Source organism: Lycium barbarum, chromosome 6 (genome assembly GCF_019175385.1).
Source record: "Lycium barbarum isolate Lr01 chromosome 6, ASM1917538v2, whole genome shotgun sequence".
NCBI classification, from domain to species: domain Eukaryota; kingdom Viridiplantae; phylum Streptophyta; class Magnoliopsida; order Solanales; family Solanaceae; genus Lycium; species Lycium barbarum.
In genome coordinates, this window is record NC_083342.1 from 103,253,827 (window position 1) to 103,280,758 (window position 26,932).

Genomic DNA, 26,932 nt, shown 5'->3' on the forward strand with positions numbered 1-26,932 from the left:
GATATAATTAATAATTACATATATTCTAGAAAACAAGAATTACTATTTAATAAGGATTTAAGTAAGATGCACGGACAACGTAGATTTCTATTTTAACTATGATTGTAATTTAACATATATACATAGTAATATAATAACCATTTTTACTAGTTAGCAATAATGTTTTATAAATTTTTATTACATACAATTACCTCATAAATGATAAGTATTTTGTTTTATAATGTTAGTACGTAGAATTTACACTCATTCCCCCAGTTTCTAGATATTTGGAAAGGGCCTAAGAGAATATTACTACTACGACGTCGTTTGTGGGGATAGCCGTGATAGTGTTTGATACTATTACCATCATATTTAGTTGACAACTAAACATGATAAAGGATTATCTTATGAAACCTTTAGCTTTAACTAAGGAATGCCAATACATAAAGATACATACTAGTTGCTATTTTTTTTATATAAAAATAAATAAATTAGCTTAGTTTGAGGCTACTTTTTTCAGGACTTCTGGTGGGATTGGACTGACAAGAATTACTGGACATATTTCATTGTTGCTGGTTTAGTGGTGAGAGTTGTCGAGCTTTTCCTTTTCATTATTATTATTATTATTTTTTTTTTGGGACTGATTGTGTTTGGAATACTGTGTGACATCTTTATTTTGTTCTTACTGGCTATAGTATCAAAATGCACATTCAACTTCAAAAAGAAATAGCTTTGCTTGGACGGCTTACGTCAGGGGTCGTTTGGCAGACAGTCAAAATTATCTCGTGATTATAATTTTGAGATTAATTTATCTCATCTATTAGAATTATTTTATACCATATAAAATAATCCCAGTATAAGTGCATTTTATACCTTGTTTGGTACAACGTACCTTCTACCAAATATGGTACAAAAAATTAGTGCTGGATATCCCAGCTTATACCATGCTTCAAACGACCCCTAATACTGCTTAGAGCTATTTTATTACTTGCTCTCTGTATATGTGCTTACTTGTATACTCTGGTAATATGGATTGCTAAAATATGGTGACTGAGGACACTATATTAGTTTAAGTATAATTCAAGCATTAGGTTAAATTGTAGTAGATACATCATAGGCGATATTGGAATCACCAAAACAAAGATTTATTAGCAGTGTTTTTCCAATTCTGTGAAATTTGTTTTACGAGGTTAAGAGTTGTTGGTACTGCATCAGTTTACTACTATCTTTGGTCTTAATATGTTTTGATTTTCCTCTTTTCTATTGCAATCTAGGAATAACTATGCACAACATTATAGTTGTATATTTAACAGATCCTGTCAGCCTTAACACAAAAGGTTAGATACATTAACAAGTCTACCGGAATCAACAAAGTGCTTCTATGAAATTCCTTAGTGAATTGGCTCTTTTTCTATATGATTCTGGGTTATAAAGCATTGATTTGCATCATAAACTGTAGGCAGTGGTTTGAAGCTGTGCATGCAGCAATAATTGAAGTGCACTTAATTTCTATGTTGACCTTTTTAATGGCTTGAAGCAATCCCCACGATGTAAAAGAGTTCAATCATTATATATGCTCTTTTATTTTATTTTATTACGGTTCCCAACTTTCTTGCAGCTGTTCAAAGTCTTCCTTATAGTTATGTGCTTATTGTTGATGGTGGAGCAGGTGCTTGACCAGATGCCTTTTGCGTTCTCTTAGTTAATGAGTGCCCCCTGGATCTTGGACAAATTAAAGTGTTGAAAGAGTTCCTAAACAAAGCTTTGGCCATGCAATGGCTGAAATCATGTCTGGAACTTCCCTTTTCTCCCACCCACCACTATACATTACTAGTACCACCACCAAGTACAGCCATAGCCCATCACCAGACAGACTTAAATTCTTGATAGAGAAATCAAAAAGCATCAGGCAGCTTGTACAGATTCATGCATTTCTTATTCGCCATGGCCTGGAGAGTGACCCAGTCTTGAATTTTAGGCTCCAACAATCATACTCTTCCCTTGGACACCTCAAACACTCTGTTTCTGTCTTTAAGCGTGTTCAGAATCCAACTGTGTTCTCTTACACCGCCATTATCCATAATCATGTGATCAATGATCTCTATGAACAAGCCTTTGTCTTATATATCCAAATGCTAACTCAAAATATTGAGCCTAATGCATTTACGTTTTCTTCCATCCTTAAAACTTGCCCACTTGAATCAGGGAAAGCCCTTCATTCTCAAGCCTTAAAACTGGGGTATGAATCTGACACATACGTTCGAACTGCTCTTGTGGATGGCTATGCAAGAGGCAGTGATATTGTCTCAGCTCGCAAGCTCTTTGACACTATGCCCGAAAGGTCTTTGGTGTCTTTGACAGCAATGATTACTGGATATGCAAAGAATGGGCATATCCAAGAAGCAAAAGTGTTGTTTGATGGGATGGAAGACAGGGATGTTGTTTGTTGGAATGCCATGATTGATGGGTATAGCCAACATGGCAGGCCTAATGAAGCTTTGGTTCTTTTTAGGCAGATGTTACTGTCAAAAGTGAAACCTAATGAAGTAACTGTGGTGGCAGCTCTTTCTGCTTGTGCGCAAATGGGAGTACTGGAATCAGGTCGGTGGATTCATGCTTATGTGAAAAGTAACAGAATTCAAGTAAATAAACATGTAGGTACTGCTTTCATTGACATGTATAGCAAGTCTGGGAGTTTAGAGGATGCAAGAATGGTGTTTGATCAGATGAGAGATAAGGATGTCATAACGTGGAATTCGATGATTGTAGGATATGCAATGCACGGATTTAGCCTTGAAGCTTTACAGCTGTTCAATGAGATGTGTAAGTTGGGTCTCCATCCTACTGATATAACATTTATTAGCATTTTAAGTGCGTGTGCTAATGCTGGATTGGTCTCTGAAGGGTGGGATTATTTTCACTTAATGGAGAAGTATCGGATTGAGCCAAAGATTGAACACTATGGTTGCATGGTGAATCTTCTTGGACGAGCTGGACAGCTAGAAGAAGCTTATGAATTTGTCAAAAGAATGAAGATTGATTCTGATCCTATTTTATGGGGAACATTACTAACTGCTTGTAGGATTCATGGGGACATAAGGCTTGCAGAGAAAATTATGGAGTTCCTAGTCGAACAGGATCTTGCTACTTCAGGAACTTATGTTCTGCTATCCAATATATATGCTGCTGCTGGCAATTGGGATGAGGTGGCAAAGGTTAGGGCATTGATGAAGAGAAGCGGGGTTGACAAGGAACCTGGTTGTAGTTCCATTGAGGTAAATCATAAAGTGCATGAGTTCCTTGCGGGTGACATGAAGCATCCTAAAAGCAAAGAAATCTACGGAATGCTGGAGCAGATGAACAAGTGGCTTGAGGCTCATGGTCACTTGCCGCAGACTGATATAGTCTTGCATAATCTTGGGGAAGTTGAGAAGCAGCAATCACTTGCAGTTCATAGTGAAAGGTTAGCCATTGCTTATGGGCTAATTAGTACTCAGGCAGGAACTACAATCAAGATTGTCAAGAATCTACGTGTTTGTCCAGATTGTCATGCTGTCACCAAGCTCATTTCAAAAATCACAGGACGTAAAATCATTGTGAGGGACCGGAATCGCTTTCATCATTTTGTGGATGGTTCATGTTCTTGTGGTGATTTCTGGTAGAATTATTAGCTTATATTAACAAAGGGGCAGGTTTCCTGTAAAGCTCTCTTTTTTGGTTTTGTAAATTTCTTTTGCTGTTTTGGATGCAAATTTCCTTTTCACCTTTTGGGAAGTATTTGGCTTCTGTTTGTGTTGTAACATAATTGAAGAATGGGAAAAAGAGGAGAACCTTTCATCATTCCTCTTATTTTAATGAAAGCGTCAATATGGATACAAAGTCTCTATTATCTGTTCAATTTCACTTATTCTGAGTAATTTGTAGACATGCAAGTCATCCTCTCCCATCTTTTTGTGGACAATTGTTCTAATTGTTTATCTTACCACCATCTTTGTAGTAAAGGAGTTTGAGAATTTTTCTTCTTTGAATATTGTTCCACGTGAGATTGAGTGATTCGACTTATGTACCTGTTTATATGCCTTCTTCTGCCTAAATTACTTGAGCTAGTGCCTTTTGTCTCTCCCGAATTAATTGTCACGTTTCTCTGAAATCTATATTGCATTTCGTTGAGTCTTTACTAGCTAATTTATTTTCAAATAAGTGCCTTTAGGAGTAGTCATTTGTTATTGGAATCCCCCGATATATTATCCTCTTATTTTCTTGTCCCATTTTATAACAAGGATCAGTCATTTTTCTTGTTAATTAGATGAATGCCTCCTATTGATTTATAGCTGGTATTTGTGGAAACTGGAAAGAGAGTTTGGTACTTAACCTGCTGTTTATGGAGTATGATGTACAGAGCTTTCCAAGAATTGCATTGCACCACGGTGCCTCTCGTAGCTTGATGACATCCTCATACGGTGTTATGCTCAACCAGGAGCTTATATAGTTGAAACTGACTCATGTTTGGCTATAAGCTCCAACGAAAGAGCCGAAGGTGAGGTTTCATCACCATCTCTTCCCAGATCTTAGTAAGACTAGTGCCAAGTGCTTGAAATACCAGTCTGTGGAAGATGCAACAACTTTAAGGACACTTTGAGCATTATCTGCTTCACTGGAAAGCTGCAAAACAGGTGAGTAATGCTTGGCCACGTTCTTTCATTGAGGTTATGTACAGAAATTTTGTAGATTTCATCCATAGCCCCTTTGTCAATATACTGATGGTAAATCAGCTGCTATCTTAGCATATTTTCCAGTGCACTAGGGTGCAACATATGGAAGAAACAAGCGTTTCAATGACTCTGCCTTTCAAAATTTTCCCCACTTCATCTCTCCACTACTGCATATCATGTCGCCTGTCTGTAATTAGAAATGAGAAATATTTTTCTAATGACATAAATTTTCATTTCATCTGGAAATAAATAAATCATATTTCTCTCAATATTGTCTTTGTAAATTGATTCAAAAGTGTTTCATTATACAGGAGGAAAGTTACTAAAGACTGATAGCTCTCAGGTAGAGCATTAGAACTGAAAGATCCATTAGCTAGATAATGATATATTGGTTCTAAGACATCCATGTTCCACTTTTTGCCTGGGGAATAAGGAAACTAGAAGGAAGATTGTAGTTTTAAATGGCCGTAATATGGTGTTGTTGACCAGTGAGCCACACCTCATGGTTTTTACAAGGTGTGTAAGGTCGGAACATCTAAAGATGGTTTAGTAGGGAATAGGGATCGATGTTTCGGCTAGATACTAGAGCTAATGGGGCAACAAGTGCCTGAACTATTAAGTATTTGCAAGAGTTTAACATCTTCTAAAATTGTGATTTTGAGGCAGTTTGTTCCTCCAGATTCTAGTTACACCAAACTCAGCAACCCTTTTGGCCACTGGCAGCCAAATAAGTTGCTGGAAATTTACGTTCACCTCACATGGCAAGTTTGTAAGTGTTTCTACAACCAAGAACAGGATTTGGCACATTCTGAGCATTTGCTCCTGTCTTTTAAGGTAACATTTATAAGGAACCCAAAACCCTTCCTATGGGCCAATTTGTTCTTCCCTTTATTTTTCTTTTTTCTTTTTTCACTTGTGTCCTTTGGAATGTGTTATGACTTATGAGACTCTTGGGAGTCAGATTGGTTGATGCATTATGCAGAAATTATTTGTATAGAGATTAATAATAAGGAAATTATTATATGAGTTACTAATGAATAATAATGCTAATCATGCTTTCTTTTAATTCTTTAATCCCTTTATAGATTTTCTATTAACGTTATTCATGTTTTGTTTACATGCACAGTTCGTTCTATTTTAGTAGATCCTTTGGATAAAATCTTACTCGTGATTTATGTAATGATACTTAGTCTAAACACGCAAATCGTGTGAGATCTGGATGAGGCTAACAAGTTTCTACCAAATTAATGGAAAGATCTTCTAAAGGAAGCCAAATCACGAAAAGGAATAGTATCCTATTTTACCTATATACGCCTCTTCTTTTTATATGTGTTTCTTAAGGATATTGATTTAATTCTTTTATTATATAGCAATAGATGAAACTTGTAAGAATAAAAAAAAATGACAGGTGAAACTTGTAGCAAATAGCAATAGATATTTGTTGAAGTGTCCCTATATTGGGAATCTATTTTAAATTGACTAGTTTTATATTGATGGTCAATCTATTACAATCAGCCTCTTTTATTCGAGTTTGAGACCAGCAGTGTGAGTAAACAGTACACAAGCAGAGTACAAATATCCAGAGAATTAAAATAAGATACAGTTGAAATGGAGAAACCCTATTGGAGGGTCATGCAATAGATAGAAGATACTTATCAAAGTGAAAGGCAAATTCTAGCTGTTATAAGAGCAATACAAATGTGGTATGAGAGTGAATGTTGGGCCTCTTGGGTCCAGTACAATGTTACGGTATAGATGTCCAATTATAAAATATACACAACATTAGAAATGAGTAGATTAATAGAAGATACAGGTTGTGCACGTAAAGAATAACATAAGAGATCACCTGTTTGATCATGTGATTGAAAGTCTTGAAAGGGATATTATATTGCACCCAGAGAGAGAGAAAATTGAAATGGAAACTCAATAAAATGGTAAATATGATCGCCATTTGGTCCACAAATTAAACATAAGGAATTAAGAATAACAAGCATTTTGTTGAGATAGTGCCGAAGAAATAGAGAAATGGAAGGAGAGAAAGCAGTGCTCCACATGAATCTAGGAGATGGAGAAAATAGCTATGCTAAAAACTCAACATGTCAGGTCAGTCTGTTCTTTCTTTATGATCTTTTAATTATGCTATCCTTACGTCATTTATAAATAATCTTGTACTTAGAGAGCTATATTACTCTCTTTTGTGTGTGTGTGTGTACGCAGAAAATATGGATGATGAAAACAAGGCATGTTTTAGAATACAGTCTGAAAAAAAGTTGGAATCATTATCAACTTCCAAAGTGCTTTAGAATGGCAGACTTGGGATGTTCATCAGGACCAAATGCTTTATTGAGTATCTCTTAAGCAATTGATGTCATTGATCAAATTTGTCAACAATATAATCGCAAAATGCCTGAGTTTCAAGTGTTCTGAATGACCTTCCTAGTAATGATTTTAATCAACTCTTCAAATTGCTACCACATTTCCACGAGAAGCTTAAGGAGGAGAAGGGTACTGATTATTGTTGCTTCATTTCTGGGGTTCCTGGTTCTTACTACAACAGGTTATTTCCAAGTAATAGCCTACACTTTGTCTCTTGCATCAATGGGGTTCATTGGCTCTCTAAGGTATAGTGAAAATTTAGTATTTACCATTTTTTCTATACATAATATGCAAAGTCAAACTGAAATTTTCTTGAACATACCTTTTCCATAACTACTAGAATATATTAACAGAGGCGGATTCAGGATTCGGGACGTCACTAAACCCTGATCTTTTGAGTTACTGCGTTCGAAATTTAATATAGATTACTTAACACATATACAAATTCCGAGCTGGGTTCGGTTGAATCTATAACTTTAGTGGTACATTTGCCCCTGAATATAAGATATATATATATAGTCTTAGTATAAAATCTCTTATAAGTTACATAGCCAGAAATTCTGATAAGAGGATTCAAAGAAATGCAAAAAGTCACACCTAGGAATTCAAACCTGTTTTTGCCACTACACTAGATTACTTTTACCATGTTAATTTACCCACTATAATTTCTCTATGATGGAGATTTTATTCAACTCCTCTCCAACCATGTATCTCCTCCTCCGTTTCTGCTTTAATAGTTGGAAAATATACTAGAGGTGGTGCTACTATGCTTTGAAAATTCAAGTTCAATTGGAATGTTAATAATAATTTTGACATTCTGGGGATGATGTTATATTAGTTCCAGAAGGGCTCGAGAACAACAGAGGTAACATACATCTTGCGAAGTCGAGTCCTCGTGATGTTTTGAAGCATATTTAAAGCAATTCCAAGAGGACTTTTTCAATTTTCTAAGGTTTAGAGGCCAAGAAATTAAACCTGGTGGGGTTATGATATTTGCAATGCTGGCTGAAATACTGTTGCAAATGGCAGCTGAGGTAAGTAAAAGTTCTAACTCATAAAATCATAGAGTTTTGACATTTATCATTTATGTTATGTTTTTGGTTGGATGCTTGAAGAGGAGCTTGGAGCAACGGTAAAGTTGTCTTTGTGTGACCCATAGGTCACGGTTTCGAGTCATGGGACTCTTTTTTTTTTTTGGGGGGGGGTTCGATGCTTAAATTCTAGGCACGTGCGTCTCTGTATCAATACAACTCATCAAGCTGTCAACTCTCTGCTAAGGGCTCACTTGCTTTTTTTTTTTTTTTTTAAAGGTTTAAGGAAGAAAAAAAGGGAAAATTATGGTCCCTGCGGGGGTTGGGGGGGTAAACCTTAGAACCAAGTTACACGTTTGAGAAGGTGTTAGTAAATACACTATCCGTTATAGGTTGTCTAAGGGTTTTCCAAAAGGATTTACAATTTCACAATTCAGTCCACTCATTACCTTAAAAATTTAAGTTGGCTTCTCGTATTCTTTCACATTGCTACTGCTAATATTGTGCCATTAATTTCATGAGATTTTAGGGGCTTGTGGAGGAGGCTAAGGTTGATTCTTTTAATTTCCCAACATATTTTCCATACAAGGAAGAAGTAGTGACCATTATTCAAGCAGAAGGATCCTTCAATCTTGAAAAGCTAGAAATTTTTTAAGTCAATTGGGATGGCACTGCCAACAACGATAATGATTGTGATTTTGGCAATAGTCACACAATTATCACAAATAGCGTAAGAGCTTTCTCAGGGCCTATGCTTGCAAACCATTTTGGTACGTCGATTTTGGATGAACTATTTGAAAGGTATGAAAAACATGTCGCAAGGCGTTTGACCAAAGCCAATAGCTATTTCTTGAGTCATGTTTTTGCTTTGACGAGGAAGTAAGAAGCTTATAATCTAGTGGTATTAGTAGAAGTTTTTCATATGATAGGTGTGAGTTTATTTCTTCTTGTCTATATTCCCTCCTCTTATCAAGTAATAATGTAATAGAAAAATAAATAAATAAATGTAAGAGGCCAAGATGAGAAAATCTTCAAAGAAGTGACTTTATGAAAATGTTAGTCAGTTATTGTATATATAAACGGATTCAAGATATGAAATTTATGAGTTTCTACTTGTTTGCAACAAACTTTAATATTCAGAAATAAATTACAACCACAAACAAAATATGAAGAAACAGAGATTTTATTGATGAATATTGCGGGTAAAAGATCTGTTTACTCCCTTGATTCTTCTTTCCTAATATTTCTCCGTAATTTGAGGGCCGTTAGTAGCTTATTTCTCGAACGTAGGATGATTTGGATTTGGATATGTGGACTTTTTTGGGATGTATTTGATCTCCATGAAAGGATATTGTGGATCTTCTTGAAGTATTGGTTGTCAAGAAATATCCAGCCACATTGACCTCTTCTTGAATACCTATGAGTTTATGGGATATCTGAGATGCCTCTTTAAGTGAATATGTGTCCTTTATATTGGCTTAATCTAGAGTTTAGGGTAGAGTAGTTTTCAAGAAATCCTAACACATATTGGGCTCAACTTGTAGACACCACAAAATTTCGATGTCTGTTAGGAAAAATCTGACAATATTGACCAAGAACAAGTGAAACAGAAAAACAACTTATCGGATTAACGCTGCGTCGACAAGTCACTGCCTTAAAAGCGATTTCAGCCCAATTGTGGTGCAAATCATTTAGACTGGTTACTCCCCAAGGTTCCACGGAAATACCTAAACACATGCACTCGTGGCTTGAAGTTTGGAGTGTGCACAAACAAAATTGCCCAGAAAATAGAATTGTAACGAACTATTAGAGAAAAGAAGAGAACGTATTTTCTATGTGTTGACAGGAGAAATCTCAACATGTATACATATATAGATGATAATCATGGCTGGAAGTTTGCAGTTTGCACAAACAAAATTGTAAAAAAAAAAAGAACTGTGACGAACCATTAGAGCAATGTAGAGGAATTATTTCTATGTGCTCACAAGAGAATCTCAACCTCTTTACATAGGTAGATGACAATGTCTGGATAGTAAAGGTCAAGACCAGCAACAACTATAAAGTTAATTGTATTGATTAAGAAAATAATGACTGTCATTTAATCTTGTGTAATCAGGAAAATAATGATTTCATTTAATCTCAAGTGATGGCTCATCAGCTCCAACGACATATCAAGTGAGAATACAACCATTGACACCAAAGTCATAGCTCACACCGAACTCATCGGCTCAAACCACATGTAAAGATGTGAATCACATATGCAAATAAGTTGACATACGTACAATGTATGACTAAGAAGCTATACGTATAATTAAACATGCATATAACACATAGTGTTAAACTAGCATATCCTGATGCCAATGCAGAAGCGACTATGAGTTTTGCAAGCAACCTATGGTTTAGATGAAATTATCTTAAAAATTGATGAATTAATTCTTGAAACGTATCGTTGTTGGCATTTAAATGAATATTAACAAAATGATAACGTCATCATCGATATAAATACTAATATCAATGAAAGAATACAAGTCGTTCACTATTAATCTAAACATTACAAGTTGGTCGCATAATTATTTCGCCTATTGCAATAAAGACAAGAGCATTTCACATTGATTATATGTAATTATGTCATCAATTTCAATATAGATCATATGTAGTATAGTGACCATTTGCTACATGTCTAAGAAAAATATGTGATGCTCACATATAATTATGTCACCAATTCCAAGTTGTTACATATAGCTATGATCATCATAACTTTTTCTTCAACACATTATTAACATTACTCATTACTTATCATTATTTTAGATTATTATAGTGTTGTTTCACTAATTTCATTGTGATAACTCACATATTGTTTAGTAACAAATTTAAGTTTTATAATAGAAAATTAGTTTACTTCTTATTAACAAAAAAAAAAAAATCTTTTTTGGTTGCAAAAGCAAATGTTAGATTGTAGATTCTAATAACATGTAACTGGCTTATTAGTAGAGTATGCAAGTGTAGTAACATAGCTCTTTTGAGGACCTCATTCTCCTGTCCCAAAGCACCTCATTAACTAGTTTCAACTACTATCAGTTTCCAATTCTTGAGAAGGCCAAAAGGTATTGATAGGATTTGATGGGTAATGGCCTCTTTGTGGTAAAGACATGAGACAGACAAAGCGGTACAAGATATTCATGAAGGCATAATCAGCAGTGAATGTATTTCTGTTATTGGTCTATGCATAACTGTTACCCATTTATTTTACTTTTAATGAATGTCTTCTGCTAATAATAGTTCAATGGTCTATGCATAGACATTGTCTTTTCTATAGTAAAAGTTAAAAATCTGAAAGTGTTTATCTTCAACCTCAAGCTCAAATCTGAAATGATCATCTTTTATCTCAAGCTCAAATCTGAAATTTTATGCAAAACCACCTTTAATCTTTTCCAAATTCTTTTGAGACTTCTCAAAATATCCCCAATAATACCCACTTTGAAATAAATCACTTCTTCATAAAACCAATTTTTCAAGTTTGAAGCTCAAGCTTCAACGATGGCTATTATCAAGCTCAAATCTGAAATTTAATCCAAAACCACCTTTAATCTTCTCGAAACTCTTTAAAATTTGAGATTTAAACTCATCAAAAGATCCCCAATAAAATCCAACAACACTCACTTGAAATGAATCACTCCTTCGACAACTCATTTTTTCAAGCTTGAAGCTCACAGCTTCACCAATGGCTGTCAATTGAGTATATTTTAGATGTAGGAGGAAAAAATGTGGGAATGAATTGAGAGAGGGGAATATTTTTTTGTTTTGTTTTTTTACAAGGTAAAATATATATATTTTTAGATTTATTTTATTATTTCTTACGTTGGATCAAAAGTGTATTCTTTTAAATCTTGGAGGCTAGTTTGAATGCTTGGAATAATTTTATTTTTTATTGTTTTTAAATCATTGGACAAAAATGTATTTTTTAAAACTTGAGAGTTTGTTTTGACGCTTAGTTAACTTGTCTCCACTTAATTAGCACTAATCCTAAAAGGGTCCTGACACTTAATAATTAAAAGGCTGAAGTGGTGAAAATACTCCTAAACTTGGCATGTTTTGGTACTTTAATCCCTAAACTATTGACCCTCTTAAAAACACCTCTAATCTTGGCCAACTCAATTTAAATTCACCCCCATGTAAGGACACCTCAGCAACGTGGATTCACGCGCTGTCCACTTGGCATTTTCTAGCTGTGCCATGTGGCAACATGGGGTGAATTTAAATTCAGTTTGTCAGTATTAGGGGCATTTTTGAGTGTGACAATAGTTTAGAAACTAAAGTAATAATTCGTGTCAAGTTTAAGAATGTTTTCGTCACTTCGACCTAATTAAAACTTTGGGTCCAAATTCCTACATGAAAAAAAAAAAAAAAAAGCCTTGCTGGGCCCTGTCACCGCACTTAGTCTACTTTACAAAACTTGTAAACAAAACCTAGAAATGAAGAGGAAAATCATAGATCTACTTACTGAGTAAAAGAAAGCAGAGGAAAATGATGGATCGGCTTAGTGATTTGCCCGATTCAGTGCTACAAAAGATTCTGTCTTTGGTAGAGAATATGACAGAAGTTGTAAGAAGTAGTGTGTTATCCGCTTTCTTTGGAAGTCCGTTCCGCTATCACTTCGTTTCTCTCTTGACGACTCTAATTGTAGCGGAGATGGTGATATTGATGATTTCGTCAAATACGTTAATAGACAGGTTTTGCTTTCCAGGATATACGAAAATTCAGTGTGAATATGAGGTTCAACGAGTGTTACAGACAAGATATTGATCTCTGGGTATATTTTGCTAAAGCTGCTAATGTTGAAGATTTTATACTCACATTATACTATGTTGTTAAGCATGATTATGAGTTTCCTCAGTTTGGGTATATGAATTCGTCCTTAAAGAATATGGTTTTACGTGATTACCAACTGAACCCTACTGGTAGTATTAGCTGGAGTAGTCTGATTTCTCTTTCAATTGGGGATCTCAAGTTGACAGATGGGGTTATGGAAAAGGTATTATCTGGTTGTCCTAACTTGGAGTCCCTCGAAATCGATAAATTCTCGGGCCTTAATCATTTGGAAATCAGCTCTGTCAAGGTTAGGAAGTTGATCGTTGGGAGCAGCAAAATAGAAGGGACAAAAGCTGGCCATCTGCTTGAAATTTTTGCCCCATATGTTCAAAATCTTCAACTTTTGGGGTCCAGACACGAGACGCCCTTGCAGCTGAGAAATGTGGCTTCACTTGTCACTGCTTTCCTCGATTTTACACCCTATGTAGGCCTTTAACGTGCTGATGATGATGGAGTAGACAGGGAGTGTAGTTATTTGAAGGAGCTTCTTCAAAGTCTTGTCCACGTCAAGAGTCTTGAATTGGGTCCTTGGTGCATCGAGGTTTACTCTTCTTCAACCCTCCAAATATTTGAATCTTTAAATTCGGTAGCATTTGCTATTTGCATCATCATTATAGTAACATTAACTGTGATGCTAACAATGATAAGATTAATAAGTTTGTCGGACTAAGAGCTGCATTCTCATGGCAAATGAGGTTGGATAGGAGCAAGTGATTTGATGGAATTTTTGAACAAAATATATGAAAGGGGTTAATTAAACGAAAGGCAAAGGTATGCTGTGGAGAGGGAAAATATGAAAAGGCTTAACTAATGTTACATCCTTATGATCAAGTTGTTTGTGAATGCTTTCTTTGAGGTGGTTAAAACTCCTTTTTCTGAAGTTCTAATAGTAATATCACTACCATAAAATTTTCTTTCTAGTTTAAAATTTTCCCAATATTTAACCAAGCTTGTAAACTTTGATGTCCCAAAGCAGTCATTTAACAAGGTTGTAAACTTTGACGTAGTAAAGCAGTCATTTAGTTCTTTCTGTCAATTTTCCAAAATTTTGTATGCAATTGTCGAAGGATGTTGAATTTGTTGGGCTGACATTTACCGGTTTATTTGTTAAAGTTCTTATCCATATTGGTGCTGAAAGGGTGGCAATCTCCTGCATCAAGTCGAAGAATCTTAACACTTAACGCCGCCTTGGTACAGCAGGACTTCCCTGCAATTTGCAGCTTGCTACAGAGTTCGCCAGATCTTGAGACATTGGTCATTGACTGGACTAAGAACAATTCAAGAGTAAGTTATTTACATATTTCTCCATATTTTTCTTTTACACCTACTAAGTAGGAAGTCCTAAAACTGATCTTCAGTAAGGTTTTAAGATATCAGATTGTCACTATCAACATTGTTTCTGTGAGTACGCCATTAGTCACCATTTACGTAATTGTCAGAGAAAGGTGTTATTATATTCTTCTTCGTGGGTGATGTAATATTTTTTGTTGGTTGAATGTATCAAGTTGGTAACTTTTTTCCACAATCTATTCCTTGAACATGTAACTTCTAACTCAGGGGAATAACCTCGTTTTGTATTTCGTATTCTTTGCCTGCAGCATTTCCTCTTGAGGTTCATCGATGAGGATGAAAATGGCAGGATGTTTGAGAAGCATATTTTTGACTGCTTACTGTTCCATCTGAGGACTGTCAAGATCATTAACTATTACGGACCATTAAGAGCAAATAAGTATATAATGCCATTGGTAAAACATTTGCTCAAGAATGCAGAAGTGCTAGAGAAGATGGTCATTGCTGCCAGTTTACGCTACAACAAATTCGAAGGGAGTGATGTGTCTCGTGATTTTGTTGAAATGGCACAGGAGCTTCTAAGTTTTCCAAGATCCTCCAAGCATGCTGTAGTTCTGTTTTCTTATTGATAATCCTCGGCCACTCTCATATGAATGGATTGCTACATAGTATTTAGCAGGTGTTACCTTATGTGCAAAGCGTATTACGAACTAGTCTGTGGTGATTGTTAAGGTTGTGATCTTTCTTGTCTGTAGCCAAAGAGTTGTCAGTAGATGTTAATGTCTAAGTGACTATTTCTTCTCTGATCATGGTAAATCTTGCTATTATATGTTTTGTTATATCTATCCAATTGCTGATCAAATTTTCATACTGTTGGAAGATTTAGGGTTGATAAATGAAAGGAACTTATTATAACTTGCTGTTTGGAAACGTAACGAAGAGTTTGGAAACGTAACCAAGATGAGAGTGATGTGTCTCTGGATTTTGTCAAAATGGCGTAGGAGTTCTGAGCTTTCCAAGATCCTCCCCACATGTTGTAGTTGTGTTATCGTATTTCTAAACCTTAGCCCCTCTCTGTTGGTATTGATTGTAACATCATTGAAAGTTTTCACTTTATGTGTAAAGAGTATTCGAAACTGGTTTATGACTGATAGACCAGGTTATAATTGGGATTGGGATCACAATGAGTTTTAGTATCTGTTCATCTCTAAGAAGGCTTGTTGTGTATGTGTTTTTGTGATTTCTATCCATTAGTGTGTAATAATTGTTCAATACCATGCTTGAATATTCTTTTAGTTGTTAGTGTATTCTGAACAGTTCATACAAAAATACCCCTACCAATGTTACACCTATCTGACACGAGTATGTCCGGAATAAATGAAGGATCTATATTGGAGATCGTTCATTTTTCTTGAGTAACTCAAATTATTCATACTTTTTCGACTCCCAAAGACTCCTAAGTAGCAGCAGATTTTTTTAGTGAAGTTATATAGTCAGCTATGTCTTATCCCTGAGTCTTCAATGTTGGGTTAGTACTTGCACGCCGGGATGACAATGGGGGAGGGCGAGGGAGAGGGAGAGGGCGGGGTTGGGTTGATTGACAACTTTGTGATTGTATTTGTGAGTAGCCAAAGAGTTGCTAAGCAGGCTTCATGACGAAGTACCAGTGTACCCTCTCTGATCATTATAATCTTGATGTATATGTTTTGTAATTTCTATTCAATTGCTGATCAGATTTTCATAGTATTTCTGAAAGATTTGAGGTTGGGAAAAGAAAGGAACTTAAGCAGTGTGTGCATCAGCATTAGGTTCAGCTTCTATAAACCACCTTCAACTCTTTGCTGGAAATGTTACACCCCAGAAAATTTCGCGTTACTAAGGCTGCAGACGACTTAATGTGAGCTTAGGAGGAGCAAATATTACAAGTATAAAGGATGAAATTCTACTGTATTAGCATGAGGATAGCATGAGTATGATATCTGGAATTCGTACAATATGATTGGAATGATATGTTAAAAGATATATAGCCCTCGTAACCGTAAGCTGAGGTGGGGCCCACGTGATGGGATTTTTATAAAGGACATATGACAAGTTATATGGACAATATATGTGAAGTTAAACACAACTCAAGAAGGACCGTTATACCCCATTTTAACAGGATCAAAACAGAGTACAACATATTGGTGATTCCTAATTATTTAACTTAAGGAATTGCCACCTAATTATTTTAACGGTGAATTAGGACACCCAATTATTAATTAAGTAATGCTAAACTAAACTACAATTTTAAAGGTCTTACTAACCTAATAAATTCTAAGTAAGGGTTCTAAATATCTTAATGGGAAAGTCTTAGACATCCATTAGAATCCGTTAATTACGGTTACCAACCAAACTTAGGTTAATCAAAAGATTAAAATATATTATTAAAAGATTTTAAAGAAAATAACAATGTCTATTATAACTAGGTGCACATTAGCTTTTAAAATACAGTAATGCTTAAAATTTGTTTACTTTAACTATAAACTCCCAAACGAAGTGAACGTAAAGTCATTACAATTTAAAAGGGAGATCAAATTATCAAATTAGCTAAAACACTAATTTTTAATTTATCAAAAGAACTTGAAGGCATTTGTTTGAGGTTGTAAGAAATTCAAGAATATATTAATCTAAATAGCTTTTGAACTTAACTTAAAAGAACTTAGTTCTAAAAAACAGTTCCTTTCATTGAATGCAAAACGAAATCAGTTCCAGTTGGTTATATTTTAAAAAGTAATGTTCACCATATGTTATCCGAACTAAAAGAAAAACTACAAGTGATTAATTTTAGCAAAACTCGATAAGTTTGTATCTTGAGCTTGAAATATATATATATTTTTTAAAATGAGCACTTCATTTATTTTTATTTTTTTGAAATCTAAACTCAGTTATGACAAGTAAAACATGCACAACTGTACCAAACTTGAAGATTGTAAAAAATGCTTCAGCCAACATTTGCTTATCAGTTGAAATTTCAGCTTTTAATCATAAAGGAAAGTTTGTCCTCTCAATTCAAAGAAATATGCTCAAGTTCTGAAAATCAGTTCTCTGGTCAAAACTTGATTCACATCTCCCTCTTGGCAAAGCTTACAGTGATAAGAAAAAGAAGTCACAAATATAGACTTAAATGTTTCAAAGAAAACGTTGTAGGTATTATAAGTAACTCAAAAATAAGAAAAAATTAACTACTAGCTTCTCCCTTATGTCAACTACCCCTCTAAATCTAGGTGTTCTAGGGTCGATAACCTTAAGCGAATCAAATAAACATTCACAAACAAGAAAATAAAAATGGTTAGTAATCTTAAGACGAGCAAAAAATAAATGCAACAGTAGTCCTCTCTTCTCCTTGCATTTGTTCAGATGTTTTCAAGAGAGGGAGAGAATTGAATGCAGGATAGACGCGGGTTCACAATCTAGCGGAGATATCGAGTCTCAGAATGAGACTTCTACTGGCAGCGAGAGTCTTCTTATGAAGACTCCAATTGCTCCCGAGATGTACATGTAACACAAAAAAAAAGATAATAGGAATTAGAAATGCAACTATTAGATAAGGCAAATATAGAGTCATATGAATTCCAACTCCCACATAAACACCTTACAATATGCACAAAGTGGACTGAATCAAATTATAAAAAAAAGGTCATATTTTACTATTTCAAGATAGATAAACTTAGAGGAAAATGTTTTTGAAACATAGAACAGGTTTTCTTTTTATGACAAATATTAAGTAAACACAGATGGGTCCTCAGATTAAGTCCTTGAAGGCAGCCACCATTAGAGATATTAAATAAACTGAATCATGATCTAAGCTAACATAATTAGATGCCTCATTCCTACCCCTACTCAGATTTTGAATTATTCATCAAGCTAGATTACATCTAATACTTAAGCCAATATAAGAAAGGGAAGTAAACAGATTGCTCATAAACTAAATTTGAGTATTAGATTCTCAATAACTGAAGCAGGGAAAACTGAAATGAACATATATAGTCAACACTCAACCTAACAGCCCAAAAATAACTGTAAGAAGCATCCTGTCTAACCTAGTATCAATATCCGAATCCCACACATACAGAATAGAGCCATCAAGAACTCAAATATACAAGTAGGGAAATAATATTGAAGTTTAAAGCTGGCAGGGTAAAACCCTGAATTAACCGTGGTGCACTTGCGGGAAACTCCTTGCCGAGGGCCTGTGCACCCCCGGGATTAGTCGGGGCTCAAAGAGACCCGGACACCCGGTGCTTAATCAAAAAAAAAATAAAGCAGGCAGCAGCTATTTTCACGAGGAACTAATTTTGAAAACAGTTTCAACACAGGAATTTAAATCACACAGTGGCATTTAAACAATACCTTAATCAGAGTCTAATAGCTTAGATTAAGCTGTTTCCCACAGGATTTTAACTAGCACAACTAAGTCCTTAAGATATTTTCATTAAATGCCCAGGCAACTTAGTTTTAACTTCAAATACATATGTGCTTCCAATCGCAACTTCACAAACAGATCCTAAGAGAGCCATTTCTTTTATCCAAGTCCAAATCACTTAATTTTACTAGTCCTGCTTTAGACCTTATCGCGTCGGCATGCTTTTCTTCAATTGTTTAGTCTGAATCTAACATGTTGTTCATATCACATGGACACACAATTACATAGTCCACACCTGATTTGAATCCTTCAACTTAACTCCCAAACATACTTTAGTTAAAACTACAAATGAAGCCAATCTTGTGTATCACTTGAAATAGTCGCGGAGACAAGATAAGAGATTCGAGGATTCTATTTGCTGCTTTGGGAAAAATACTTAGTCAATCATGTATTTTCTTGTTAGGATAGCATAGCATTAACTTGGTGAGAATCTTTTAGGATTGTGAACATTTGAACTAATCATAATAATTAAGGTCAATACAAATCTAAATGAATCACTCTAACAGCAACAAGTCATCGATTGTAAGATGAATTCTCATGGTGGCATTGGTTCGCGCTAATCAAAGATTGAAACTAAAGCCTTTTCAATAGTTTAACTACACTACACTTAGGATTAAACCTAGAAAACAGTTGAGCATTACATTTAACCCAACACAAACCATTAACTATGTAGCTTCTAAACCAATGTACTGAAATCTAAGTAACCAGAAAACAGAACTGGAAAACCATAAACATTAACACTTAACAGAGGCAGTTAGGCTGGATTCATATACATCAATGCTTAAATAAAGGGCAATATTTTATGAAGGGAAACTAACACTTAACAGAACTTATACATTTAGACAAATAAGAACCAAAACAGGACAAAACCAAAAATAAGAGAACTGCAAAGGAGTGAATGTTACCTGCTGCGGGGGCAGTGAATCGGAGCTTTGAAGTCTCAGATCTACTCAGCTTCGAACCAGATTAAATCAGACAAAACCAAGTAAAGTAAGGAAAATACAAGAGATTCTGCTATTGCCTGAAAGTAAATCGAGAGTGAGTGCAAAGCTTCGGAAATATTTTAGACGTTGTAGCAGTTAAAATTTTATGGTGGAAAAGGGCGGCAAAAAAAAAAAAAAAAAAAACTTCCAGAGGTAAAGAGGCCGTTCTCCAACTTGGTCCCAAAATGGACTCCAAATGCTACTACTTATAGATACCAAGTAGGGTTTGCTAGGATACAAAGTTTTTTGGGCGGAATTTGAATTATTTTTGAATTTAAAACGAGTCAAATGGAATCGTTTAAATCTGAACGTTGGCATTTTGGACGGACATGGTCAGATTGCTCCGAAAGTGGGAGAAGGCAGAGTGAAGATGACATATACCTCTATATTTCGAATAGTTTTGGTCAAATATGAAAGGGGGAGCGTCCTTCTGTCAGTGGTCACGCCAAGATCTGAAGATTTTCACGAAAATGGAGAGGGCAAGCCACTGCCATTGATGTAGGGTACTGGAGCTTTTCTTGAAAGGGAAAATGGATGAGGGAGACGTGCGGCTGAATATGTGGGATGGGAATTAGCTTTAAAAAATAAGTCTTCTCTTGGGCTTCTAAGTGTGCTAAAATATTAATTAATTTTCAAATTAAAATTATATGATATTGTAATAGTTGACGATAATAATTATAAAGTTTAAAAGTAAGTAAATGCTATCGTCTAAATATATATATATATATATATATAAAATAAATGCGATACGTAAGATGTTAAAACGATTATGATTAAGTGATCACAATATAATGAAAATAATAATAATAATAATAATAATAATAATAATAACGGTAATAATAATGATAATAGCCAAAAACTATAGTTGGATAATGAAAAACGACGATATTAATAAGAGCTAAATTGTAATAAAATGTAAATAACTGTTCTTAAGTTGTCAAAAATATGAGAAGCGCAAATAAATATTTTGAAAGAAAGGCGAGACAAAATTGGGTGTCAACGGACCCTTGAGCCAAATCCAATATATATATATATATATAGACATAGTCTTAGTATAAAATCTCTTATAAGTTACATAGCCAGTAATTAGAGGATTCAAAGAAATGCAAAAAGTCACACCTTGGAATTCAAACCTGTTTTTGCCACTACACTAGATTACTTTTGCCATGTTAATTTACCCACTATAATTTCTCTATGATGGAGATTTAATTCAACTCCTCTCCAATCATGTATCTCCTCCTCTGCTTCTGCTTTAATAGCTGGAACATCTACTAGAGGTGATGCTACTATGCTTTGAAAATTCAAGTTCAATTGGAATGTTAATAATAATTTGACATTCTGGGGATGATGTTATATTAGGTTCCAGAAGGGCTCGAGAACAACAGAGGTAACACACATCTTGCGAAGTCGAGTCCTCGTGATGTTTTTGAAGCATATTTGAAGCAATTCCAAGAGGACTTTTTCAATTTTCTAAGGTTTAAAGGCCAAGAAATTAAACTTGGTGGGGTTATGATATTAGCATATATTGGCAGAAGTACACCAAATCCCTTTATTAAAGACGCTGTTAAAATCTTAGCAATGTTGGCTGAAATACTGTTGCAAATGGCAGCTGAGGTTAGTAAAGATCTAACTCATAAAATCATAGAGTTTTGACATTTATCATTTATGTTAGGTTTTTGATTGGATGCTTGAAGAGGAGCTTGGAGCAAAGGTAAAATTGTGTTTGTGTGATCCATAGGTGACGGTTTCGAGTCGTGGGACTCTTTTTTTTCTTTTTTGGGTTCGATGCTTAAATTCTAGGCATGTGCGTCTCTGTATCAATTCGACTCATCAAGCTGTCAACTCTCTGCTTTCCGGCTCACTTTCTTAATTTTTTTTAAAAAGGTTTAAGGAAGAAAAAAAGGGAAAATTCTGGTCCAAGGGGCGGGTAAACCTTTGAACCAAGTTACACGTTTGAGAAAGTATTAGAAAATTTAAGTTGGCTTCTCGTATTCTTTCACATTGCTACTACTAATATTGTGCCATTAATTTCATGAGATTTTAGGGGATTGTGGAGGAGCCTAAGGTTGATTCTTTTAATTTCCCGACACATTTCCCATGCAAGGAAGAAGTAGTGACCATTATTCAAGCAGAAGGATCCTTCAATCTTGAAAAAATAGAAATTTTTGAAGTCAATTGGGATGGCACTGCCCACGACGATAATGATTGTGATTTTGGCAATAGTCACAGCATCAAAATTATCACAAACACCACAAGAGCTTTCTCAGAGCCTATGCTTGGAAACTATTTTGGTACGTCGATTTTGGATGAACTATTTGAAAGATATGAAAATGTCGCAAGGCGTTTAACCAATGCAAATAGCTATTTCTTGAGTCATGTTTTTGCTTTAAAGAGGAAGTAAGAAGCTTATAATAGCAGTCACCTTACTACCTAAAACTGCTTGCCCTAAAAATGTGAAAGAATATAGGCCAATTGCCTGTTGCACAGTGCTTTACAAACTAATTTCTAAGGTGTTAGCTGCCAGAATTCAAAAGGTCATTGCTTGTGTAATAAGTGAAGCTCAGTCTGGATTTATCCTAGGGAGAAGAATCTTTGATAATATAATTCTAGCTCACGAATGTAATAACTCATTTTTTTAAAATAAGGGTTTGTTTGGTAATTTTTGCTAAAAGGAATTAAAAAGAAAATAGAAAAGAAGGAATTTAGTGGGCCAAGCCCAAAAAGAAAAAGGAAAAAAATTAAAAAGGAAGGGCTGAAGCCCAAATTTGAAAGAAAAGAGAAGAATGAATTTTAAAAGAAAAAGGAAGCCTATGTAACAGAAGCAGAAAAGGCAGAAGCAGTAGAAAATACGCACAGAAAGAAAACAAAAGGGAGGGAGAAAAAGAGAGGAAAAGAAAAGAGAAAAATAGGGATTTTCAACCCTAATCATCAAGGTAATGCTTCTAATATTTTATTTAAATTTATTAAGTAATTATGGGTGAATTTTTGTGGAGAAAACATGGGGATATTTTGAGAAATTGAGAAAGTTTAGCTCTAGGGTTCTTCAACCAAAATCATTGATTTGAAAGGGCAAATGGCGTCGGATTTTAGACTTCTATATATCGTTGGAATCCTCTCGTTAAGACCATTCCGAAAACATAAGTCTTGTCAGGTTTTGAACACATTGACCAGATGGCGTTTTCGTCCTTTAAAATTTAACTTTAACCGCTTAAGCCTCTAAAAATATAGAAGTGGTTTACCCTAAGGGTTTTGACCATTCTAAATCTGTTTTTGTGTAGTTCGAGCAATCCGGAGACTTGAGAACCCAGTTTTGATTTATTGGGAAGTGTGCTTAAATTGTGAATTTGAGGTACGTGAGACTTTAAGCTTTGAGTATTTGCTTTTCAAAACCCGTTTTAAAAATATGTTTTGTCTGCCTGGTCCATGTGTTGGGGCGAGCGTGTGCTTGGCAGAATCGGTGGTCCTTAAGGCCAACCGCATATACTTTATTTTCAAATAATCCAAAAACTCCCTTTATAAATTATTTTGTGATGTGATATAACTGTGAGCCATGATATTGGGGCATTGTGTAGCTTCCCTTAGCATTGTGTATGCTTCTTGATTATACTGGGGCATTGTGTATGCTTCCCTTAGCATTGTGTATGCTTCTTGATTATACTGGGGCATTGTGTATGCTTCCCTTAGCATTGTGTATGCTTCTTGATGATATTGGAGCATTGTGTATGCTTCCGTTAGCATTGTGTATGCTTCCTGACGTATTTGGTACATTGTGTATGTTGCCGTGAATTCATAGTGTTGACTAATTCTTTAACTGCCACTTATGACGGTTCGTAGCGTAAATTGTGTTGAGATATATAATATATTTGATAAACAGTGGTTTGGACCTTGGTTGCTATTATATAATGATATATTCATGTGCATAATATTTTTGTGCTTGTTGTGTGTTTGTATTTTCTAACACTTGTTCCAGAGGTATTTGAAGTGGCGGGTCGAGGATCTTACAGGGTTATATTTATGTATAACTCACTCCTTACCTGCATGTCCATGCAGATACTGTCGTTGAGAACGAGGCTGGTAATTGAAGATTTCGTGAGTGGATTCTGTTGCTGAGGTGAGCCACCGCATTGTTCGTGGAGGCAGCCATTTCAGCTTTATCTAGTTTACTTCTAGTTATTTCTTTTATTTTGGGTTTACATGCCTGACACTCAAACTCATGTAACTCTGTTAGATGCTTTATGGTCTTAGCGTGGGATGTGGGCTAGAGATTCTTTTTATCTTAACGTTGGTTGGTTTTCATAAATCAATTATGGATTTGGTTGGTGACTATTTCGCATTTTTATCATTAATAACGTTGTTGGACCTGCACTTATTTTCTTTTAGTGTTTTTGTAAATGAATAAGAGTATGATATATGGTTCGCCTGGTGGGTGGTGTTTTCTGGGTGCCAATCACGTCTAGCAGGTATTTTGGGACGTGACAAAGTTGGTATCAGAGCCTAGGCTTTAAGTCCCGGGTCATGGAGCAGTGTTTAGTAGAATCTTGTTCATGGGTATGTAGGCGCCCATACTTATGACCTTGAGGCTACTAACATCTAGGATGGTTCCCCTTCTTTCATTCCTTATTCGTGCGTTGAGTTGAATCTAGTCTAATTGTTGTAATACTTATTCCGCAGACGGCTAGAACATGCATATCCTCCTCTGTTAGATGTCACGGTTGATTCGAAAGTTTTTTTTAACATCATATATGTAACTGAGAGTGATACTGAGTACATGGAATGTTGTGTGCGTTGATTGTAGTTGAGATTGGACCGGTGTACACTTTGGGATAGTTTTATTTACAAAGAAAATTCTGCCAAATATTTTTCTGAATGTTTAGGAGTTAGTGAAAATTTTGAACGTTAAGAAATCGTTGAATGAAAGGGTAGCATCTACGGGTTCCCTAGTCATCAAGAAAAAAAAAGTGGTCAAATGATATAAAAAAAAATTGTGTAAGAGCGACCATCCAAATCTGGGGTTGTTGGTATAACTTTATATTATGAGTCTTATCGGTAAAAAGAAAGAGGGTAGCGGGAAAGTAAGAAGTGTAATTGCATACCCATACCTAAGTTGTTGGGCTTTATGGTGAAAGATATTTTGAGGAAAGTGCTTAAATGGCTCTAAGATTAATGCCTTTTAAAGCGATTCACTATTATTAGTAATGTCGTGATGGTGATGTCATAAGTGTGACTATGGCATAATATTACATATCTTAAGTGTATTAAGTATGACCATGATAATGGCCCTATGAGATGCACAACTTGTTCGTGGAGTAGGTCCCTGGGTGAATTCCAGATTGTGAGCGAGAATAAGACTTAAGTATAAGAATTATTGAAACAAGATAGTAAGATGTTTAGCATGAAACTCAGTGTATAGTGGCTTGATTAGTTGTTGAAGGGAAAGACGTGGAATATTAAAGACTATCACGCACCAAGAAAATAAATGAACCATAAAAGAAGTGGGAGTAAATAAGAAATGACATGATTGCCACAGATAACCAATTCACACAGTTTTGTTAATATACATTGTTTTCGATAAAGCACAAGCTTGAGGAAGATGAGAAAACACGTTAATGAGATGATAGTATAGATGAGGATAAAGAGAAAAGTTGATACTTAGATGTACCCTTTGTGATTTCGCGGTGGAGTCTACTATTATTGGCCGGTCTATCGAACATGTGTGGACACAGTTCAGAGTCATGATACGTTTATGTGCTGGGAAAAAAAACATAGCGTTATTGACCTTGAGGTTATCTTTGATTCAGATTGAATAACTTCGTCTTGCCTTAGGCTTGATTGCCATAAAAAGACCGTTCCATTTTCCATTTCGATAGAGCCTAATATTGAGTTTGTAATGAGTTTAAAGGATTCAATTGGTACGCCCACAGACAAAGCAACCTCATCGATATTATAGGTCGTATCTAACTTTAACTTGAGGCATCTGAGTTGAATAACTAACTAGTGGGTTAGTGTGAGTAGTTAATAAGTTTTTGAATATGAGTTGGTAATAAGCTTTTTACTATTCTTTCAGTGAACCTACTAATTATACCATATAATGGGGAGGTCGACTAAAACTTGGTATTGATATGCTATCATTAATATGGTATATTTTTATTTTTAATTATAGAATGACTGCAAAGTCAAAGGAAGTAAATTATAAGTTACAAGATTTCGTGATTGAGAGGTCACTATACCAAGTATAGCCCAGAGGTGCTTAATTTCTGTTTGTTGGGGAGAACATTGAATCTATGCAGATTTTTATCACTAAGAGAAAAATGACTTAATTTTTATCATATGATGGGAAAGTATGTTTTTGTCTTTTCCTAAATTACATGATATGTGGCTTCAGTTACAGGGTGTTATATGCTATTCTAAGATAGACTTGTGATCAGGATACGCTGAGTAGTAGGAGAAAGGGATGGATAATCTGAAGACATGTACCAAGACTTATTTTGGTTAGTGTAAATTTCTAGTGATATCTTTTGGATAGAGAATGCATTAGTGATTGTCATGCACTAGAGGATTGGGGTATTCAAAAACGTTCCTTAGCTCTCTATTTGTTATGCTCATTAATGACATATACGAATATCTTCTCAGTCGATAGAAGCATATGATGTGGTTGAAAAAGAAGCCGGAATAATATTGATTAAACAACTGAGGTTAAAAGTGTGAAGTTTAATTTTTACATCATGGCGTTATGAGCCTTGTGGTGTCTAGTAAAAGGATGGAAGGTTGAGTTTAATACACACACTAAGGATCTATCATGTGTTATGCTACAGTTATTTTTGTTTGAACATGCACAGTTGATCGATACGAGAGTCTTGACCTTATTAGGGATTAGTGATAGTCTCTAAAGACGAGGCTACTTGATAGTGGGAAAAAAAAGGGAACATTCTAATTAAAGAGTTGAATGTGTGTACACCTATGGTGGTTGACTTAAGGAGATTTGTACTCGAAAAGATACAACGTTTATTATATTTATTACTTTTTAGATTCACAAATATGCATTGGGGCTGCGAGAAGAGAGTCAAAATTGACAAAAGTTATTTAGGGTACATAAATGTTGTTCTTGTGTTTAAATCGTTAATATATTAAATACGAGTGTTAGAGACTCGAAATTTTCGATGCATGGTTGTCTCCGATAGAAAGTAAAAATAGATCAATGTAGACTTTGTAGTTGGTCTATATGTTCATTCA

General features: G+C 35.1%; 1 protein-coding gene, 2 long non-coding RNA genes and 1 pseudogene across 4 annotated transcripts; 3 read left to right on the forward strand and 1 right to left on the reverse strand.

Annotated features, from left to right (window-relative positions):
* Window positions 1-369: 369 nt before the first annotated feature.
* Window positions 370-3,858, forward strand: LOC132645150 (pentatricopeptide repeat-containing protein ELI1, chloroplastic). 2 transcript variants are annotated; one of them, XM_060361945.1, is made up of 3 exons: window positions 370-562; window positions 1,649-2,802; window positions 2,884-3,858. In XM_060361945.1, the coding sequence occupies exons 2-3, from the start codon at window positions 1,755-1,757 to the stop codon at window positions 3,639-3,641; spliced, it is 1,806 nt and encodes a 601-aa protein (XP_060217928.1). In that variant the 5' UTR covers window positions 370-562; window positions 1,649-1,754; the 3' UTR covers window positions 3,642-3,858. The 2 variants fall into 2 exon arrangements, with proteins under 2 accessions (XP_060217928.1, XP_060217927.1); XM_060361944.1 differs by having other exon boundaries at window positions 371-562; window positions 1,649-3,858.
* A 1,424-nt stretch (window positions 3,859-5,282) lies between these two features.
* LOC132644291 (benzoate carboxyl methyltransferase-like) lies at window positions 5,283-22,811 on the forward strand (annotated as a pseudogene).
* Window positions 12,508-15,096, forward strand: LOC132645148 (uncharacterized). Its single transcript, XR_009584013.1, has 3 exons — window positions 12,508-13,508; window positions 14,081-14,251; window positions 14,566-15,096. It is a non-coding gene; the product is annotated as an uncharacterized LOC132645148 (long non-coding RNA).
* Window positions 17,387-20,261, reverse strand: LOC132645149 (uncharacterized). The gene is made up of 2 exons (XR_009584015.1): window positions 20,084-20,261; window positions 17,387-19,740 (listed from the first exon to the last, which is right to left on the reverse strand). It is a non-coding gene; the product is annotated as an uncharacterized LOC132645149 (long non-coding RNA).
* Window positions 22,812-26,932: the final 4,121 nt, after the last annotated feature.